The sequence below is a fragment of the Phoxinus phoxinus genome (genome assembly GCF_949152265.1).
Source record: "Phoxinus phoxinus genome assembly, chromosome: 3".
Classification (NCBI taxonomy): Eukaryota; Metazoa; Chordata; class Actinopteri; order Cypriniformes; family Leuciscidae; genus Phoxinus; species Phoxinus phoxinus.
The window spans coordinates 16685854-16706587 of NC_136878.1; the positions used below are offsets into that span (position 1 = coordinate 16685854).

The following is a 20734-nucleotide window of genomic DNA, read 5'->3' on the forward strand; positions in this document are numbered from 1 at the left end:
GTACATAAATTAATACGTACATAAAGTTTTTGTGCTGTCAATATGTAAATGTTTTACATTTTTGTGCTGTACATACGTCAGTATTATATGTTTCTCTGTGTATAAAACGTAACAAATGTACGTATGGTAGAACTACACTTTACGTAAAAATAAACACGTATTCTCAGGAGATCACGTTGGACAAAGGTCAAATCGCTTCCTGGGTGATTTCACTTCCTGAGTCTACATCCTCATCTAATGCATGGCCTTTATATTCAGACATTCAAACTTTATATTCACATCAGCAATTGGCAGGTGAACATGCAGTACCAGAACATTTCGAATGGCTCTCTGTTTGCCCATACCTCAGTGGATGTGCTAACGTCCAGCACTGTTCTGGGATTGTGCTTTGCGCTGGGTGTACCAGGTAATCTAGCGGTGATGGTCATGCTCACCCAACATCTAAAGGGCAGCTTCACCCCAAAACTGATGCTGAGTCTGGCTGTCTCAGATCTACTGAGTCTGATTTTTCTGCCTGTGTGGATCTATGCTCTTCTGAGCGGCTGGGTTTTTGGCAGAGATCTATGTAAGTTATTTTCCTATGTAGTGTACTGGAGCCTCTACAGTAGTGTGCTTTCTGTCACCTTGTTGAGTGTGCAAAGGTACCTGCAAGTGCTGTATACTCAGCGATGGGAGAAGCTTGGAGGGAAGGGTCAAAATGGGCTGATTTTTGGGATATGGATATCAAGTGGAGCTTTGGCTTCTTACGCTCTTTATGGCCGAAGTGTTGAGCGGAAGAATGACGGGCTTCTACAGTGTTATCAGGATTATAGGAATCCTCAAGAAAGAATTGCTATCTTACTTGTCGAGACTCTAGTAATGTATATTGTGCCTCTCTTCAGCCTGTTGTGCTTCTACCTTCGACTTCACCAACGGATAAGTCAGTCAGCTTCCTTCAGCAGCCACAGGCTGACGAAACTGGCCGTCAGAATCGTAGTGGCCTTCTTCATATTCAGCACCCCCTGTATGATCAACAACATTGTTTTAATGATGTCATGGAAATCAGATGCCAGCTACAATGTTACCGGGGCTCTTTTCTTTATCAACAGTTGCGTGAACCCCTTTCTTTACGCCTTTTCTGCTCGAGCGCTGCGATCCAGAAGTAGTCCGTATTCAGACCAGCCACAACAATATCAGAATGAAACTGAGTAAGCAGGAAATGTGTTAGTAAACATTTATTCATGTGTTACTAAATGTAAAAAAAAAATTATGTTATTCTCTGTGTCTAAAATTTGTGTTTGCTTTGTGCATTATATATCTTTTTATAATGTATATGCTTCCAGAACTTGTAACTTGAATAGTTTACAAAAATATAACAATTAACAACTAATAAAGTATTTCTGTAACAGGACTGTGGAAGCCAACCAAGAATATCTTCTGCTATTTGTCTTGACTTTGTCTTTGAATGTAAAGGTTTTAGTAACCTTTCATCTGCCCTCAAAAAAGAAGAAGAAATGTTGTGGCTGACACTTGCTCTATTCTGACAACCGCTTTTAAAGAGAAATAACTTTCTTTGAACAGGGAACACACATTTAAGGAACATCAACCCCTCGACAAAGAGGATGAACGATGCCAACAAAAACCTTTTTCCTTGTGATAATTTATTATTTGAAACTGTTATTTTTAAATGAATGACTAAATGAAAGCCTCTGTACTTTGTGGTTGTACAACACTCTCCTAGTAGTTTGTGATTTTCCCTTGTCTCCTCTGTGATTTGTCTTCATGTGGGACCTCAACTTTTTCCCTATGTTTGTAAATGAATATTTAATAATTTAATAAAATGTAATCACACACACACACAGAGAGAGAGAGAGATCGCTCATCAATATCTCTCTCTGGTCATCAAAGAACATCTTCACCTGAATATGCCTTCTCTCAGTGCTCCTTGCGAAGTCTTGTACCAGCTACGGCCTACATCTCTGAGTGGTTACATTCAATTGTCTTTCCTGGTTTCCCATCCACTGCCTGCTATCCTGATCTCCGTGTTATCGTCTGCTGCCTGCCCCGACCCCTGCCTGGTATCGTCTATGAGTAGTGGATCTTTCCAGATCTTCACTAATTCTACTGCATTCTTCAGTGTTGGGGGAAATGCATTACAAGTAACTTGAGTTACGTAATCAGATTACTTTTTCAAGTAACTAGTAAAGTAACTCATTACTTTTAAAATTTACAACAAAATATCTGAGTTACTTTTTCAAATAAGTAACGCAAGTTACTTTGTTTTCCCTTTTATTGACTGACAGCTCTCCTGTCCTCATGTTGAGACAAATCGAAGTGTGTGTGTGTGTGTGTGTGTGCACGCGTGTGTGTGTGTGAACATGATGTTTATAGTTCTAGACTAAATTTGAGCATTTACTCATCTCACTTGCACTAAAAAATATTAAATATTCCTCAAAATGAATATAATCAGTGAAATGCAGAATCAGAATACTATGCACATCTCCAATAACTAAATATGTTAAATAAAACATACATTTTTATGCATTTAATCTCACTTTATTGACCAATGTACTAGCTTCTGACCTTCGATGATTCAGTTAAATAAGCAAAAATGACTATAGATTGATAGAAAGGTTTGCTTGTTTGCTTTCCTCTACTGTACACATTTCCTTCAGAAATTATTATTTCACTTTTGGTGTGAAAGGGTCTTTACATTTGCCCAAAAATAGAACTTTTGTCTTATAAAAAAAACAAGCCCAGCCCAGGTGGGAAAAAAAGTAACGCAAAAGTAACGTAACGCATTACTTTTCTAAAAAAGTAACTAGGTAATGCAATTAGTTACTTTTTAAGGGAGTAACGCAATTTTGTATGCATTACTTTTAAAAGTAACTTTCCCCAACACTAATTCTCTCTGCCTGCTTTCTATTAATAAAGTGTTTGCAAATGGATCCGCACCCCTCTGACTCTGCATGTCTCTCTCTCACACACACACACACACACACACACACACACACACACACACACACACACACACACACACACACACACACACACACACACACACACACACACACACACACACACACACACACACACACACATCTGTTAAATGCTAGATCAATAAATGTTTATTTAACTTTTATAGACCCCAATAAAACATTATTTTTGAGGTTGACATGACATGACTTAATATATTGATGTCCATTTAAAATGAAGAGATAATTTTATTAGTCTTTTGTCAAGATAATATATTATAAAATCTGTACAAAGACACACTTTTTACAGGTGTGATATGAATAATAAAACATGCCACAGAAGCTGCTGATGCAGTTCTACTCTGCAGTCATTGAGTCTGTCCTCTGCACTTCTATAACAGTCTGGAACAGTCTTACTTCTATAACACCTCCGAAGACTACAGCGGATAGTCCTGATTGGGAATCATTGGTACACCCCCTCCCCACTCTCCAAGCACTGTACTCATCCAGAGTGCGTAAAAGGGCTGGCAAAAATCATTGGACCCCTCACATCCGGGCCACTTTCTCTTTGAACTGTTGCTGTCCGGTCTGCGCAAGGTAGCACTGAGCACCAGAACAGCCAGGCACACAAGAAGTTTCTTTCCTCAGGCCATTACGAGCAGTTAAATGTCCCCAATAAAATGTGCAACACAAAACACTATTTATATTCATTCAGCACGCCATCCTTATCTATTTTTTTATCTGTCTTGTCCTGTCATTCTGTCTTTACTGAGGAAGCTTCTGTCACCAAGACCAATTCATTGTACTATGACACTCTTAAATGTAGGCAAAAGTTTAGTATTTAAGAAGTTACAATTTTTTATTAATTTAATGGTTGTGGAGATGAAGGCCAATAATTACTAATTAGCCTATTTCTTGTGGATGTAATGTCCTGACTTCATGAAACTTGGTAAACATGAACAACAAGACATGGCAACTTTTGGGGTGTTGATCTCATGGTGAACACATTAACAGTGTCTGATATGTTTTTAAATATCTCGGATCTGTTCATTAACTGTATTCATTTTGTAAGAGATCGCTGATGAAAGTAGATGTTTGGCCCGAGTTTATGACAGGGAGCTCTGGGATCGTAATGGGTTAAGAAGAAAAATAAATTATGTTTGCAGGAGTCTCAAGGGTGTCTAGCAGGGCTACAATGAAACTCTTACAGTGCAACAGTGCAATAGAAATATAAATGTATTCTACAATTTCTAACAATTGTTTTATACATTTTCTTACAAATTTTCTAACAAAATGTCCTAAAATGTTCTTATATATATATATATATATATATATATATATATATATATGTATTTATTTTTATATTATATACAAATAACTATTCTTTACAGATGCCAAAACAGCAATGCTGCCAGACTTAAATATTGCTGCTTCAAGTCAAGGCTCCAGATGCTACCAGGATTTGCCGGCCCCGCAAGGCCCATGTGGAAGGATGTAAACGGCACTTATTTCAGCCCGCCAGACACAAAGCTGACCGAAGACAGAACAACAGGGTGGCCATGTCAGGAGTTGTTTGCTGATGCTCTCCATGGCTTACTCCATGACCTGAAACAAAAACGTAAATCAGTGTTATTGGTCTAAATTAATGCATTTAGAGGAAATTTGACTTAGCAACACGTTTATAATTATATGACTGATGATCAAACTAAAACAAAAACAACAAAACGGAAAAAGCCACAAATCTTAGACTCCGTACCTTAAACCAGTCATGAAGATGCATCTTCTCCACAACGAGTCTCTTCTGTGGTTGAGGATACAGACCAGCGCAAAAAGTTATGAGAGATATTATTAGCTACTTTACTCCTGCTCTCTTGGAAACTATTGGTCTTTTTTGTATGATTTAGAATTCAAATTGTCCTTCTTTGTTTACTGATGAAAATCTCACCTTGTGACAGACTAGGACTGGTCCAGATGTTGGCATAGATCATGAACAGGTGGTCAGCTGTGGGATAACCTCCGCACACCATTACGAACAGGACGATCCCTATAGTGACCACACTGTCAGCTTTGCGTGGTACTTGCCGTTGTATTCTACATCTGGCAGAGAGTAATCTTCTATGCCTGGAGTAAAGAGATGTTGACTGATGTTTAATACATTTCCACAGAATGTTGACTAGGATGAGTTTCTGTGAGCGAATTAAAGCAGTCCATAATACACATACCATTGAAGACTTTGAAGGCTGATTTCTTAATTAGCGCATCACACCCGAAGTCAATCAATTTAACCTCCATGGTGTCCTGGTTCACCAGCAGGTTCTCCAGTTTGATGTCCTGATGGAAGACACCGCATAACATGTTGTGCTGTCCCCTCCTCTTCCTCTGCGGAGCTCCACAAAACTAAACATGTCAATGCAAGGCAAGGGCCGCTCCATGACCACGATGCAGGGGTCTGTGTCGTCCTGCCAGTCCAGAATTTGAATTATCTGAGGTTGTTATTGGCCATCACTGTCAGGCCGATCTCCAAGGGGAGGCGTTTGGCATAACCAGGCTAAAAGAAACAAAATATGCAGTTAGATGGAAGTGGTTTCTCAAATAAGGACTTAGACCATAAAAAAACAGTTTGCCTTTGGAAAAAATCAATTGTAGTCTATGATTTTAACATGATTATAATACGTTACATCATAAATTGAAAACAGTGACTGAGAAGCAATAACATAGACAGTGCAGGCTACTCACACCACTTTGATATATGGCATACCTGGCATCTTCACTGAAAATTTCACAGCCACCTGATCAACAAAACAAAGAATTAACAAATTAGCATGCGCACCGAGATCATATCATGCCAGTCATGAACTGATATTATGCAAAGTTTTGCATAATCCATCCTCACATCTAGTCCCTGCATCAGAGCCAAATCCTCCTTCACCCAGCTTGTTGCCAACTTTACAACGGCTGAAAATGTGGTCTATTAAGATAAACAAGTGTAGTCGTGTGAAATATTATTTATATTTGAAAAATTGTATAATAACTTTTTCTAAAGCTCATTGATTTATTATTTTTTACTCTCGTCCAGGATGTCCTGCTCTAGCTGTTCCTCAGCAGCAGGGATAACTTTAGAAGTCGAAGGGGAGCTACAGTATATAAAATTAAATAATGAAAATTGCAATGTCAAATTAGAGTTGCTTCTCATTTAGGGACACTTTTGACATGATTTCTCAGTCATCAATCAGCATTGTACGATGACATGTTCATGTGATTTTACCATTGGAAAGTTTACAGTATAATCCCACTTCATTCTGGTAGTCTTTCTCAGCCTGAACCAGCTCATATTTTGCAGGAAAGTGGCCAACTTCCAGAACCTTTTCTTCCCCTTTTTCTCCTCTCTCCCTACATCAACCTCACTAGTACTAACAGGCGTCGCATCGCATCAGCCCAATGAGGATGGTTATCCATAATGTTGGTGGTGTATTTGAGTAGTACACACAGGGTTTGTGTACACGCTCTTCAAACGCTTTGTTCGGGCTTGAACTTAGTTGCCCCATGATAAAACCATTGTCTCAGATATCAGATACTCTGAAACTTTAACCTACAAAATGAGCAAGAGATTTTCCAGCCATTTAATACTGTAGCTAATACATTTTGAATGGTAGTATTCATTATTATTGTATCATATTATATATTATTATTAGCCTATTTAAATTTTATAATTCGTTGTGTCGTGTATATCGCGGTCTGTAAATATAGCTGCGCAAAGAATGACAGCTTAAGTGTTTGACACGTTAAAGCGAATGAGAAACAGCCTGGTAACGGATTTATGTTTTTTATAGCTTTTTATAACTTTTTTTTATAGCACAACAAACCGTGAAAACAAACCATCTTGGCCAGTATATTGACATAACCACTTGTCTTAAGTGAAAATAACAATTGGAAGGTCTTAAAGTGACAGCAGCCTACTCACTGTTGTCTGTGTCCTTAAAGGACAAGTTCAGTATTTTACACTTAAAGCCCTGTTTTCAGATCGTTTCTGATGAAATAGAACGGTTAAAATAAAAATTTGGACACATGCTGCGGTCCCAAATTTTTTTGGGTTTCTTTCGCTTTCCCCCCCCATCTCCACAATGGTTGTCTATGTGCACTGGAATATCCTTCCTAAAACGCATTAAACTTTCGTTTACAAAGACGTGAAACTCAGAGTGGTCAGGGGTGTTCACTGATATGCTCACCAAAAAATCGCTGCAAAAGATGCTTTCCAACAGGTTTTATCGTAGTTTTTGTCCAACTCCATTGACTTGTATTGGATGTGCTGTGAGGTACAAGTCAATGGATTGGACAAAAACTACGATAAAACCTGTTGGAAAGCATCTTTTGCAGCGATTTTTGTGTGAGCATATCAGTGAACACCCCTGACCACTCGGTGAGTTTCACGTCTTTGTAAACTTGTCCTTTAATGTTAATCAAACAACAAAAGAAAAAAAGAAAATATTTTTTCTCACTACTCTGACTGAATAACTTTTGTAGCTTTAATTATCAATGTACATTTAATTAATTTCAACTGAAAGATAGGGGGCCCAATTTTGCACCCAGCGCAATTGACATTGTACACCTATTTTGCACCCGACGCAGTGGACTTTTACCTCCACAGATGCACGTCGGTAAATTAGGGAATGAACTTGCGCTCCCAGGGGGCGGCTCAGCGAAAACAGGAGGCGTTTTCCAGCGCAAACGTTCCCTGGTGCCATTTCGCAGTTTCAGAAAACAATTCCGCCACAAACCAAGAAAACCCTAGTCTAAAGTCAGTGGTGCATTATGCAGATGCTATTTTAAGGGAGCATGCGCTTGGCCATAATGTAGTGTGTGCACAACTAGCATACACTTTGCTTTGCTTCTGGTTCCCATTTTTGCAAACCATAATTACAAGGAAAAATATTACCACACGAGGGAAATCATTGTGGTGTCCATGAAGATGTGAAAACACATTTACCCAAATTATTCAAGCTGTAGTAATGACGGATCAAACCTGTTTGATCAATAGTGGCAAGACACATCGGTATATAAGGACATCTGACAAAGTGGGTTGTCCGTCAAGAACCAGGAAACAAAATTCTGAAGACTGCGAAATCACCTATACTACCATCATGAAAGTTGCGTGCGCCTGGCAAATCCGCCGTTTTAATAGCAATCCGCCATGAAACAAGCGTGCCTGCTCTTAAAAGGAATGTGAGATGACGCTCTGATTGGTTTATTGCACGTTACGCCCAAACTAAAATAATGTAGCTACTTCAGAGTTCAGACCAACCTATTTTAGATTTGTGTGAGTCGGGGGCAGGAGTCATTTATCCCGAAATCCGCCCACAAAGTTACTTGCTTTTGGCGTTTGATACTTGCGTTTCAGATCGTTAAAATAGGGCCACAAGGCTGTGATATTAATGTTGTCCACTAGAGGACAAGGAATAAGGAATATTTTAAGCCTAATATTTTATATCAGTTTTCACCCCTTAGAATGGAAATAAATGTAAAGATTTGTAAATAGCCTATGGTTTGCTAACAGTATAGTTTTATATGTTATATTTTTATGTATTTTATTTTACAATTTTTTTTATTTACAATAGCAATCTGCTGGCTGTTTAAATTCTTCTGAAAACCGCATAATGACTTCTTTTGGCTGTGACAACAGATATTGGGGTCAACATGTAGGCAAATAGGCTGCTGGTGGAAAATTGCTATCACTTTTGGAGACAAAAAAGGGCTTCGTGCTTTTTGTCCACTTTTAATCTGACGCCAGAGGACAAGCTGAGCCACTTTCTCCCTTATATGGCACTAGTTTCCGTCACGCGTTTTATCTGGATCAGAGAGAGAGAGAGAGAGAGAGAGAGAGAGAGAGAGAGAGAGAGAGAGAGAATGTTTGTAGTGAGTGGCGCGCACGAGCACATTCTATCGTACTGGCAGCTCACCCTCCACATTGCTGTACTAACTCAAACTCCGCTAACAAGACACCATAAACTTCACGTTGTGAAATTCAGCTGGACGTCGCGTTCCTAAACATGAGGAACAAACGGAACGTTTGAAGCAGCAGTTTGAATCAAGAAGAAGAGAGGAGGCGATCGTATCTCCACTCTGCGGATGATTTGTTTCCATTGTGCATTACTTTCCTCCATTGCAGATGTGACGAGTGGAATGAGCTGTTTTTACACACTGGTCGTTTCACTACAGCATGGGAACTGCCGTGTCCAAGAAGAAGAATTTAAGGAATGATGCGATTTCTTCTGTTGCCGCAAAAGTTAGGTGAGTAGCAGCATCACGGGCGCGCGAGCAACGCGTCTCATGGAGGAGGTGGATCATGTGCTGCTTCTCAAACCTATAACACATCTCATCACACCTCATATTGTAACACTTTCCTTGTTTTTGACGACTGTAAAACACAGATAAATTCGAAATCAGAAATGTACCGGTGACAGCTCCTGGTGCTGTAATCGTGTTGAAGACACTTTGTAACTGGCGTGATAACTTTGTATCAAAATATAGCCTATAACTTAAATTACTTTTCAGGGCTTTTTTAAAAATTATAAACTATCGGAAATTTAGTTATTTGCTGTTGAGCTGATGACTTCAGCGTGACATTGTCATTTATGTTATCATTAAGTAATATTATTGTTGTTTTTGCTGTTATTTATTAAGAATGAAGATGAGGATTATTGTTGTTGTAACGTTGATATCGGGTGGTGATGATGATGCTAAAAATATTATTATTATAAAGCTTTTTCAGAATTCAGCAGTTTACAGTTGCCTGGTGATTATGCTCTAAACAAACAATCATATTTATTATTTATTTATTTAAGATTGCATTATTATTATTTGTTTTTTTTATTTATGATATTTTACATATTTCAATACGGTTTTATTTCTATTGGCAGTTTGGTTTTTGTTTGCTCAACAGCGCAAATATAAGGCTGATGTTCCACCATGACAGGTATGTCAGTCACTTCGTCACTCTCTAACTCAGCTGGTGATTTTCACAGACGTCATGAAGTGAGGTGTGATTAGACTTGCCATACTAAATTGACAAACAAATTTGACATAAATGTATTGTTCTCTTTTGCTTGTTACTTGGCTAGAATATTAATTTAAATAATTTATAGTTTTGTGTATTGATTGGACTCAACCAACATAATTTTTCACCTTTGAAAGGCTTCCGTCTCTGTGCACCTTTAAAAGTAAATGTATCAGTTAGTCACTTATTCATTTTACCCACTCAAATGACCATTAACAACCATATTCACTGCTGTTTTCCCCAATCAGCTGTCACCAAACTTCTGACCGACCCTTGAGACTCATTACCTCTCTGCATTACAGCGACAGTGGGATCTTTTGCTGTTTTCATCCTCCTCCTTTAATTCATCTGTTTAGCGACAGTATCAGAATTTTAATATCTCAGCCAAACAGCACTTTATGTGCATTGTATGCCTTGAACAGAGAAACATATTCTGGACGAGAGGAAAGCGTGATAATTTTCAGTGAGTGTCCTCCCTCTTTCGGCTGCTGCTGCAACCTAGTTGTTTTAGTTTTCTCAGATGGATTATGGATGTGTAATGCATTTACTTGGATATTCTGTACACTGAACTGCACTATGCATGCATTAGGGGAGCTTGATGGCTACTTGACCACTGTATGTCTTGTGAGATAGATAGGTGATAGATGACTTGTGACTTTAGGAATCACACATTTTTTTTCAGCTCTTTAAAATTTCTCCCGCATCCAGTGACAGAGAAAAAAAGAACCATGCTGGAATGACAGCCAATTAGAGTTATGCAGTGAATAGATCTATAAGCCTCCCCAGTCTCACAGGCTGACATGTAAATGTCTAAATAGAGCTTGAGACCACCTGTAGTCGAACTGGTGGGAGGCCCAGATTATATGAAAACTCATGTTTATATGTGTGTGACGATGATTGGAGTTAGACTGGGACACACATGTTGTTTTCCTGTCTTTTTGCAAGATGTTTTGTAGAGTTGAGTTAGGAAACCAATAAATTAAAGACTTTTTAGAATATTTGTCATATGTTTTATAGCATTATCTTATAAAGTGTTTGTGCCATTTCTACTGAGCCTATTTTTTATATGCATTTGTGAAATTAGTTAAAACTCGGTTTATTTGCGGGCTGGGGATTTTCTGTTGGGTCTAAAAAATCCCAATATTGGGTCCCGTCCCAGCCATTCAAAATCTGTCCCTGTAATGCCTTACATTGATTGTTTAATCAAAAACAATTAAATGTGCAGCACAATCTGTGAAGGTCAGACTTCTAGAATTTAGGGGCTTAAAGAAACCTCAGTCATTCTTTACTAACGTTGAGATTTTTTTGAATCTCGCTTGTTAGTTGTGCAATCTAGAATAATGCGCAATATCTTCCTCTTTTTGTGGATAGGAGTAATAAAATCCTCCATTCTCCTCCTATTTTACTGACTGCGCAGGTCAAGTTGCACACCAAAGCTTTCAGAACGACCCCTTTTTGCAGCTTAGTTCCAATAAATGGCCTTTTTTGTACTGCAGATAGAGTTCTGAAAGGTCTCGGAAAATTGGAATGGATCAGCTGGGACATTTTGGTCTATTGCCATTTGGAACCTTAATGTTTGCTATGCGACTAATTTAGAGACCTGCTCATTAAGTGTTAATGAATTTCTAATGAAGAGATTTTAAAAGCTGCATGCCAATGGCAGATGTTTAGCATTTTCAGAGACGAATATGACTCAGTGTTTAGTTCACACTGCAAGCTTACATAAATTGTAGCTGTCAATGACAAAAACTCTTAGCTGGCAGTGAGGACAGTGTGAGATTAAATGGAATTATTAAAAGAAATGAAATGGGCAAAGAGAAGACAATATTTGTAGGTTCATTATAAGCAAACAAGAAGGAGGACTAGAAAACAATGTGAGAGAAAGGGGTCATGTCACATATGGGTGTTCTGGTTAATGCGTCTGAGGCACTCAAGAACAACTTGTACTTGCTTTTTGCTAAATTAGTGTAGCTCACCAAAGCGGTCTGCTGAAGTCATAGTTACCCAGAGCAAAAGCACTCATTCCTGGCTCTGCGTGAACAGACGCATGAAAACAGCTCCAGTGTGTGCTATCTCAGCTCTCCTTTACCCATGCTGCCTTCATGCACTTATAGCCTCATGCATTCAATCTAAATACCAGTGTATATTTGTGTCCACATTGGGCAGTTATCTTCATGTGGTTCATCTGAATCACTAGTCATCCGCCTCTTCTCCTGGAGCGCCACGGGGCTTTTGTCTAGCAGTCCTGGTTAAAGCATCTGCTGGTTAAAACGCTTCTCTCTGCGTTCCCTCATTGCTCCCTCCCCATCCCCCTTTACTGTCACATGGCTGAAAACATGAGAGATGAAAACACCACTACACCCTAAAACAAACTGGCATGAGACGAAGACTGTGTGCGAAAGAGAGAGGAGAAATATGTTTGTGAGTGATTTGGGCCTCTCATACTGCTTCTCAATATTTATTATTCCTAATTTAATTCTCTCCAACTGAGTAACTTTTGTTGTTTTGAACCAGTGATTTTTGAAAAAGAACAGTAAACTATCCTCACACTAATAGGTAATTGCTTGTGCCACGCTCTTAGGCAGAAGGTATTAATGTAGAACAATTGGATTTCAAAGAGGCACAAATTAATCACAGAGTGGACAAGCTGGCAGTTTTGAGGTTAAGCGGTTCAGCAATGAATGTGTGGGGTGAGGTATCACTTTCCCTGCCTCACTCCTTGAATCTTTAACAGGATAGATTATAAAACAAGCCAATGGGGCCAGTGCTGGGGGCCTCTGACTGCCAGGGACCTCCAGCCAAGAGGCCCATTGTGGCCTGACACTGTCTTGGAAACAAGCCACTGCCAATGTAAAATTCATATAAATGACCAGCTTTTGAATATGTGCCAGTTGAATGTTTTTACAGGAAAATTTTCCTGGCCCATCCTTAGCACCTTGAGTTCATTTTAAACACCTTATTGCAGATATGATGTTGAATAATATTGCCATAATATTGAATAATAATAATATTGGTTGTGGGGCATCCATTTCGCTGTGTATTGCACACACAGCATGTTTATTCTCACAACTGCAGTTTTATTTCTCATTTTCATTTCTCAATTTCTTGTTATTTAGACTCATTACATATCGACTATTGCCCAACGTAGCTGGACCATAATCCATCTTTGTCTATTACAGGCATGTGTTATCTAAACCTCTGACAGGAATCGACTGATCATAGAGAGTAGTTGGACTTTTTCCAGTACACCAGTTGACTCGGTTGGGTCGGTGTCAAGAGAAATCAGATCTCTGTTAGGACCACAAGCTTTCCCATTGGCTCAAATAAATCTTAATGGGTACTCCTATCACCTGATTATAATGATGTGTTATAATGATATATGTAATTTGAACTATGTTATAATGACAACAACTAATGTCTGTTTACTTTTAGTAAGCTTGCGCACTTGCATAGCATAAAGATACATGATTAGGCTGATAGCTTAGCTTATACACTATACAATTGAAGATTATTATGTTAAGTACAAGTCCGTAATTATGTAAGTGTTACATTTTTGTCTTTACTACCTTTCTGGGCCTTGAAAGTGGTAATAACATTGCAGTTTATGGGGGGGTCAGAAAGCTCTCGGATTTTATAAAAAATATCTTAATTTGTGTTCCGAAGATGAAGTAAGATCTTAAAGGTTTGGAACGACATGAGAGTGAGTAATTAATGACAGAAATTTCATTTTTGGGTGAACTAACCCTTTAATGTTGTTTATGTGTACTACTGGACTTGGTAAAACTATTAACTAATAGTTGATGGAGACCTGATGTTGAGGCAAGACCTGGTTTCTCAGGACATTGGTTGTCAAAACAAAATGTTTATAAGCTGTAAATATACAAAGATTTGTAGGGAGAAAAATGTCCACTAGGCCAGCCCGTTTAAGCTTCGGATCCTGGCGTACTGCCCTCAGCCACCCACTCCACTTATCTATCGCACATTCACAGCAGTTTTACGGGATTGCTCCTGCCTTCCAGTCTTATTGAAAATGATTTGTGTCCTAGCGGGGAACTTTTTTTCCGAACAGCCCTCTGCACTGTACTTCCTTGTCCGCCGTCAAACGTCCCATCCCATTTCTCCTGATATCTGCCTGCAAACACACCTCTCCTCACCGACTAGAAGCTAAATGTGTTCTTTTAGGACCATCATTGAGTACATTTCAAGTTCACAATGTCAGTACAATCATAACACAAACGCTGTGGGTTTCGATGTGTCGGCGTAGGTCTCATAGGTCCTATAGTCCATCTCTGCCCTTCAATGTTTTTTGATTGGCCCATCACACTTTAAAACATTTAGCTTGTACCTACTCCAGGCACTGTGGAGTGAGACCGTGAGAAGAATGATGAGAAAGCGATTGGACAATTGCACTCTGCTTCACTCTTCCCATCTGTTAGAAGAGTTTGTTGAGTGAGGAGAGAGAGAGATGCACATGCTGGCTAGTATTTAATTATTCAAACTGTCGTTGCAGTAAAGCATGGCTACTCCAACAACATTTCCCAGCATCTCTAGAGACGCAGAGACTGCACAATTTGCCCATAGCGTGCTGATTATGCTTGTGGAGGTGATTGTCAGTTCACAGCGTTCATCTATGTGCATTTGTGTAGCATGTACGTTTCTCAAAGTGCAGGGATGGAGGTGGGCTTCAAAGAGTCTATTTATGCATGTTAGAATCTACATATTTATTGAGCTTGTGCAGGAGAAACATTTGTGTGGGAAGGCATCATTAGTTGGGAACTAAATTAAAAGCAAGGTGAGTGAAACAGGATGGGTGCTATTTTTCAGTTGTGCTTGCTAGTTGGTGTACCCCAGCATATGCGAGCGATTAGGCTGCATTAGTAGTGTTTTCGCAGGGCCACACAGGAGGGGAGAATACTGTCTAAACCTTTCCAATCCTTAAGAGGTGGAGTGATGAATTTCATAATGGAATCTGGCAGCTCTTCGAATGTATTAATGATTTGTAGAAATCATCTATGCTGATTGTAAGGACCATCGGGAGTGCAAATGCATCCAAATTGTTTGTTTTCAATGGACTTGATTGTGGAAGCATTGTATTGTCAGCATTGTAGAAGCCATTTTCAGTGGTATAACCAAACCACACACACACACACACACACACACACACACACACAATGAAAGCATCGCATAAAAGATCATACTGCTGGTGCAATGAGAGAAAGGTTTGGCAATGTACGAGACCGAGTTCTTTGAATCCTGTCTTTTATTGCTAAGAAGAGAACACATGGTTCTACACATAAAGCTGTTTCCCTTTTCCTTCTTCATAACAAACTCATCTTTCCGACCTGAGGTCGCGTTAAATGAATATTTTCCGTCATTGACTAATTTTTTTTAGCAGTCAGGGAAATTTTTAAATGAGTTCAGGCAAAATAGTTGATTATGTTTTGTTCATATTACAATCTGAATTGTATTATGTAATATATTGCATTGGTCATATTTGCCTGTTCAGGCACAAAGGTCTTGTTTTAGTGGCCTCCGCCTTCGTGTGGTGCTAAACATAAGTGACACATAGTCTCTTTTCATCTGTTCTTTTTTTAAATAATTAAATGCATAATACAGCTCATACGCTCATCATGTAAGTTCATGATTAAATGTGAACAAAAACAAGAGCTATGAAAAGTCTTAATTATAATTCAAATGTAAAATTAAAATGACGGTTAATATTAGATTATGACAGAATTTTTTCAACCCTGAGAAATGAGAAAGATCTAACGCGACCTCTGTTCCTGACTTTGCTTCCTGAGTTCTGAGCTATTGCTTCCTCCCTTCATACAGCAAATCAAATTAGGGGCCATGTTCTTGTACCACAGCAGCTGAGTGGCCTCATACTGGAAGCTGAAGTGTATGTATCTCGATTTCATTCACTGCTTTACACCTCATTGCCTTGATAAGTTATGGTATATGGAGATTTTCAGCATTTTTTCTGAAAGCATCTGCAGGTGTGGTGGCCTAGTTTAAATTGGAGGCATAATTTGTGACATCTGCTAATGTTTCCTATTTTCACTTGTGAGATAATTGAATGTGGGAAATAGACTGCAGACCTGTCTTGTGCTTTGCGTTGTGGGAAAACCAGTATTGAGTCTTGACTGCACATCTCACACAGTGTGTAGGTGAGAAATATGGTCAGAGTCGAATTATAAAGTAGACGTTATATTTAAATGGAAAGCCATTAATCACTCAAGTGCATTAGTGGCCAAGAGGAGAATCTAAAATTGCTTGATAAAGTTAGTGGTCTGTAAATGTCTCTGTGTAACGCTATAGAACAGGGCCATTGAAATGGATGTGAAATTTTGATGCCGTTTGTATTATTATAATTATAAACTATCTGCTTGTGGTCATGACGCATCAAATACTTTTCCTGGTCCAAGCTTCTCTATTTAAAGTGAGAATACTGTCTCAACAGGCATTTATGAGCAGTGTTCATTCACAGCCCACCACAAGTGTCCCAGACACCAGTATTTGAACAATTCTGAAAATAAAATGAATCTCTGGCCAACTGAGTTTTTGGTATGGAGATAATGGTTTGGATCATGAGTTTTTGGTAGTACTACAGCACAATGCGACTGTATTTTAGCACAATTTTTGTTTACTTTTGGGATCTGAAAGAGCATTTGGACCCGAAAACAGTGATTGTGTAACATCAGATTTAACAAATGGATTATGAATAACTACTGAGATCTGAATGCATCAGCATGCAAAAGTATATCAAGACCAAGAGTTGTATCTCCATGCTCTGATTTGGTCTTCTGTTTGTCTCTCTGCAGAGCAGCTCGAGCATTTGGAGAGTATCTTTCTCACACACACCCTGAGAACCGCAACGGAGCAGGTTAGGTTCATTCCACCTCATGCCCTACCTTCATTTGTCCTCATGTCTTTTGTCCCCTCATATTCACCTGTTTTACAGTTTGTGAAGTACTCGAGTGTATTGCTACTTACATCAGGCAAAGCATCATTCTTTAGGTTTAACATTAATTCCACCTCTGACCACTCACCCAGTCATCTTTCAATTGATCATTACAGAAGAGCTTTATTGGCACCTGTCTTTGCCGAGACAATATGACAAATATTTTTTTCTTGGTTTATTTATGTCTCTCACTCCAGATCATTTGCTGTCTGACACCTTCATTGGTCAGGATACAGACTCCCCTGACATCAACCGACTGAACAACAACAATAACAGCCTCCAGCAATATTCCCAACACACTCTCATAGTCAAGCCCAGTCAAGAAGAGGCTCAGCCGGACAGCCAGTCTGCGCCCCTTCAAACCAGTTCCAAGCGTCGTCTCTCCGTAGAACGCAGCCTTTCTTCTGAAGACCAGCAGAATCAGAAGGCTGCGGAGAGCTCTTTAAAGCCAGCACGTGTCTACACCATTACCAGGGAGCGAGATATGCTCGGGGGCCAGGGAAGCGAGGAGAGTTTGGAACTAGAGGTGATGAAGAGGTCCACAGACCCGCCAAGAACCAATGCTCCCTCCAATTTACACAGCAGCCATCATCGAGGAAGCCACCATCGTGGAAACAACGGCCCCAGCCACCAGCATCATTATGCCCATGCACCTCTGACCCAACCTTTGCAGAGCTCAGGTAGTGCCCATAACATCCGGGACTGGGGGTCGAGACGGAGCAGGTCTAGAGAGGACTGCACGCCGGATTGTGTTGCCTGTATTCGCCCACACTGCCAGAGCCAGCGCTCTCTGGACCTTGAGACGTCACCTCGTGGTGGTGGCAAACAGCACAAGAAGCTGGAGAGAATGTACAGTGAGGACCGTGTGTCCTCTGAAGATCGAGGTGAGGAAAAGATCACGATCCCTGAATGACTGTAAATTGGTTTATTGACTTTGAGATTTACACAATACCTGCTACCTTTGCTCTTTTTGCTTGCAGAGGATCATGCGAACAGCTGGTTCCCTAAAGAGAACATGTTTAGCTTTCAGACTGCGACCACCACCATGCAAGCGTGAGTGGGATTTAATTTCATCAAACTTTTCACTTCATCCTTTGGCTTCCTCTGTAGTAGGGTTGGTCTCTGAAGCAGACATACTGTATAATTTAAGCTATCCTGACTCATGCATGTGGGAGGACAGGAGGTATTCTTTCTCTTTCTCCTTCCTTTCTCTTTTTTTGTCTTATTTTCCGTTCCTCTTTCCCCTTTCCGGTTATTTCCATTACTGCTTCCCTTCCCTTTTCCCTTTGCCTTTATTCTTTTCCTCTTCGTTTTCCCTTCTTTTTTCACATTATGTCTCTTCATATCCGTCTACTTTCTCTTTACCTTCTTCATTCTCTTCCTGATCATGTTCCTTTTTACTTTCCCCCTTCTTCTGTCACTTCATCTCTCTCTTCCTTTTGTTTCTGCCTCTTTTTCTTCATCTTTAATTTTTCTTTCCATTTGTTTCCCTTCTTCTTGCTCTTTGCCGTCTTTGTTTTATTCCTTTTGCGTTTCTTCTTTTTTCCTTTTCTTATTTCCTCTCCTCTGTCTATTCCTTTTTCTTTCCATTTCTTTCTCTTTCTTTGTTGTATTAATTCTCTTTTTCCTCTTTTTTCACTTATTCTCTCTTCATTAATCTCTTCCTTTTTTTCCCTTCCTTTTTCCCAACCTCCTTTCACTTTCCTTCTCCTTCTCCTCCTCTTTTCCATTAGTCTGTAATGGAATTACTATGGAATTACCCATCCTATCATCTTTTTCTTTCTCTTTCTCTTTCTCTTTCAGTTATTCTTCAACTTTTCAGTCGAGTGAATTCAGGCTTCATTCTTCTCTGTGCACAGACGCTTTCGCTCGGTTTGACTGCTTAATTATCACCTGTCGGGCAGAAGTCTTAATCACAGAGCCCACTGGCTGAGCCCCCCCACTGGGGTGCAGTCCATCTCCCTCCAGCCGACATGCATGTTGTCTCCCCCTCAACCTCACTCTGCTCTCCCACCCACTCCCTAAGTCGAAGACTTGGCTATCTCTGCAACTACTAAATTCATGTTCTCCTCTCACTTATTCACTCCTCTTCCTAGTTTCTAATTAACACTTTCACTTTAGAACCATTTCAGTTTGTGTGAAATGTTTGGCTGTAGAGCTGTCATTTTGTGATTTGACTATAATAGGTAGTGATAAAGCACTTAGTGATTCTTTCATGAGAACTGACCCAGTGTTTATATTTGAAAGACAAATCTCTATTTACTGTGTACCTTACCTTTTTACTTTTTATGTGTTTTCTTGTGATGGTTCAAGCACTGTTCTCTCTTTTCTCTTTTGCTTCTCCTTGGCTCTAAAGAATATCGTGAGTATTCCTTTCTCATTAGCCCATTGTTTTAAAAAGTCTCCACTCCGCTTCATCCCCACCCTCTGCTCCTATGTGCTACCACCTCTCCTTGTCCTGTGTTAACTCTCACTCCACCAGCATTGGACAGAGTGTTTGAAGTTATGGAGGAACTCTGTCTCATACAGCACACATAATGCTCTTATAATGCTCAATATCAGTCATCGCTACTCACATTTCAGCTGCTGTGTAGGAGAAAGACCTTGTTTGTTGTACCATTATGGTGACCTGACCTTTGACCTTTTTAACCACTTTTTTTGCCCATGTTTTAACCACAAATTAGTTACTGATGCTCTGTTCCAAAACCTAGAAAGCTGCCTTACTGTTCATTCCTAACATTCTAAACTCATAGGTGACTGCTCTGGATAAAAGTGAAGGAATCCAACAGCAGTATGTGGACTGGAGTAAAGTTGAACTCGACTAAGACAGAATTCAGCCTAACTCAAATGTATTCTAAATGTGTCTTAAGCCAACCAATGCAACATGACACATAACCATAACATATAAAACAGTGTTTCATGTTAACATGCTGATGTTAAAGGCACACTATGTAACTTTTGGTCCTCTAGCGGTGTAAAAAAAAAATAAACTAGATGCTTTGTGCGGAAGAACATGGTTGTGCTTTGGCTCTGAGTGACTGTGCAGATGAATATGGTGCTCTTAAAACATTTACTACTAGGCTTAAGAGATATAACCAGTGTGGATGGAAAGGATCTCAAGCTGACTGGCTGAAGACGTTACTGTAGCTATACCCCTTAATAGACACGGTACTTCATTGAAAATAAATTCCAGCACAGCGCTACAACAACCATAATGAAAAGAGCCTTTACAATAGATAATGCTTTACAATAAACTCTGTTAGAGAGCTACATATGAAAATGCATCTGTTCAATAAAATAACTTACTCGCCTGTTGAGTAATAAAAACGCCATATCTGCATCACTTTTACAATATTTCAAATACCTCAGTTCTCGCCATCTCCGAAAAGCCAAGTCAATGTTGATTCTTGTTTTATTACGAGTTCTGTCATGTTCTCTTTTTGCCAGCAGACTCTCCTCTGATTCCCCGGAGGTTGAAGATTTAGCGTGCTCTATGTCAAACTTGCTCGCTTGTTGTGACAACTAACCTATGCCACTTCCACACCATACCCGCATCAAAGTAGGAGGAGCAACTTTTCTCTATTTACGAATATGACGAGACACGCACAGGCGAGTGATGAATGTACGCAATTTAACATGAAAACCATCCCGCTAGGTCTCACATATAAATGCTATAATAGGCTTACTATAGTGAAGGGTAAGACAAAAACACATTTTAGAAAAGGGATTGATGATGTATTAATTTAAATTATGTTGATTTTGAAGGGG

General features: G+C 39.4%; 2 protein-coding genes across 3 annotated transcripts in view; both read left to right on the forward strand.

Annotated features, from left to right (window-relative positions):
• The first annotated feature begins 235 nt into the window (after positions 1–235).
• On the forward strand, positions 236–2761 carry LOC306995650 (C-X-C chemokine receptor type 4-like). The gene has a single exon (XM_079607436.1). It carries the CDS (start codon positions 238–240, stop codon positions 1189–1191), a length of 954 nt encoding a protein of 317 aa, XP_079463562.1. The 5' UTR covers positions 236–237; the 3' UTR covers positions 1192–2761.
• A 6094-nt stretch (positions 2762–8855) lies between these two features.
• The window catches only part of nsmfb (NMDA receptor synaptonuclear signaling and neuronal migration factor b), a 28408-nt gene continuing 16529 nt past the window's right edge, over positions 8856–20734 (forward strand). The window contains exons 1-4 of one of the 2 annotated variants that reach the window (XM_079606992.1): positions 8856–9239; positions 16827–16888; positions 17164–17850; positions 17947–18019. In XM_079606992.1, coding sequence (XP_079463118.1) covers positions 9169–9239; positions 16827–16888; positions 17164–17850; positions 17947–18019 — 893 coding nt within the window. In that variant the 5' untranslated portion in view covers positions 8856–9168. The remainder of the gene's footprint in view (positions 9240–16826; positions 16889–17163; positions 17851–17946; positions 18020–20734) is intronic. The other variant, XM_079606993.1, reaches the window with a different exon arrangement.

Coding starts and splice junctions, on each gene's coding strand:
- LOC306995650 (XM_079607436.1), top strand. CDS start 238: ATGCATGGCCTTTATATTCAGACATTCAAACTTTATATTCACATCAGC.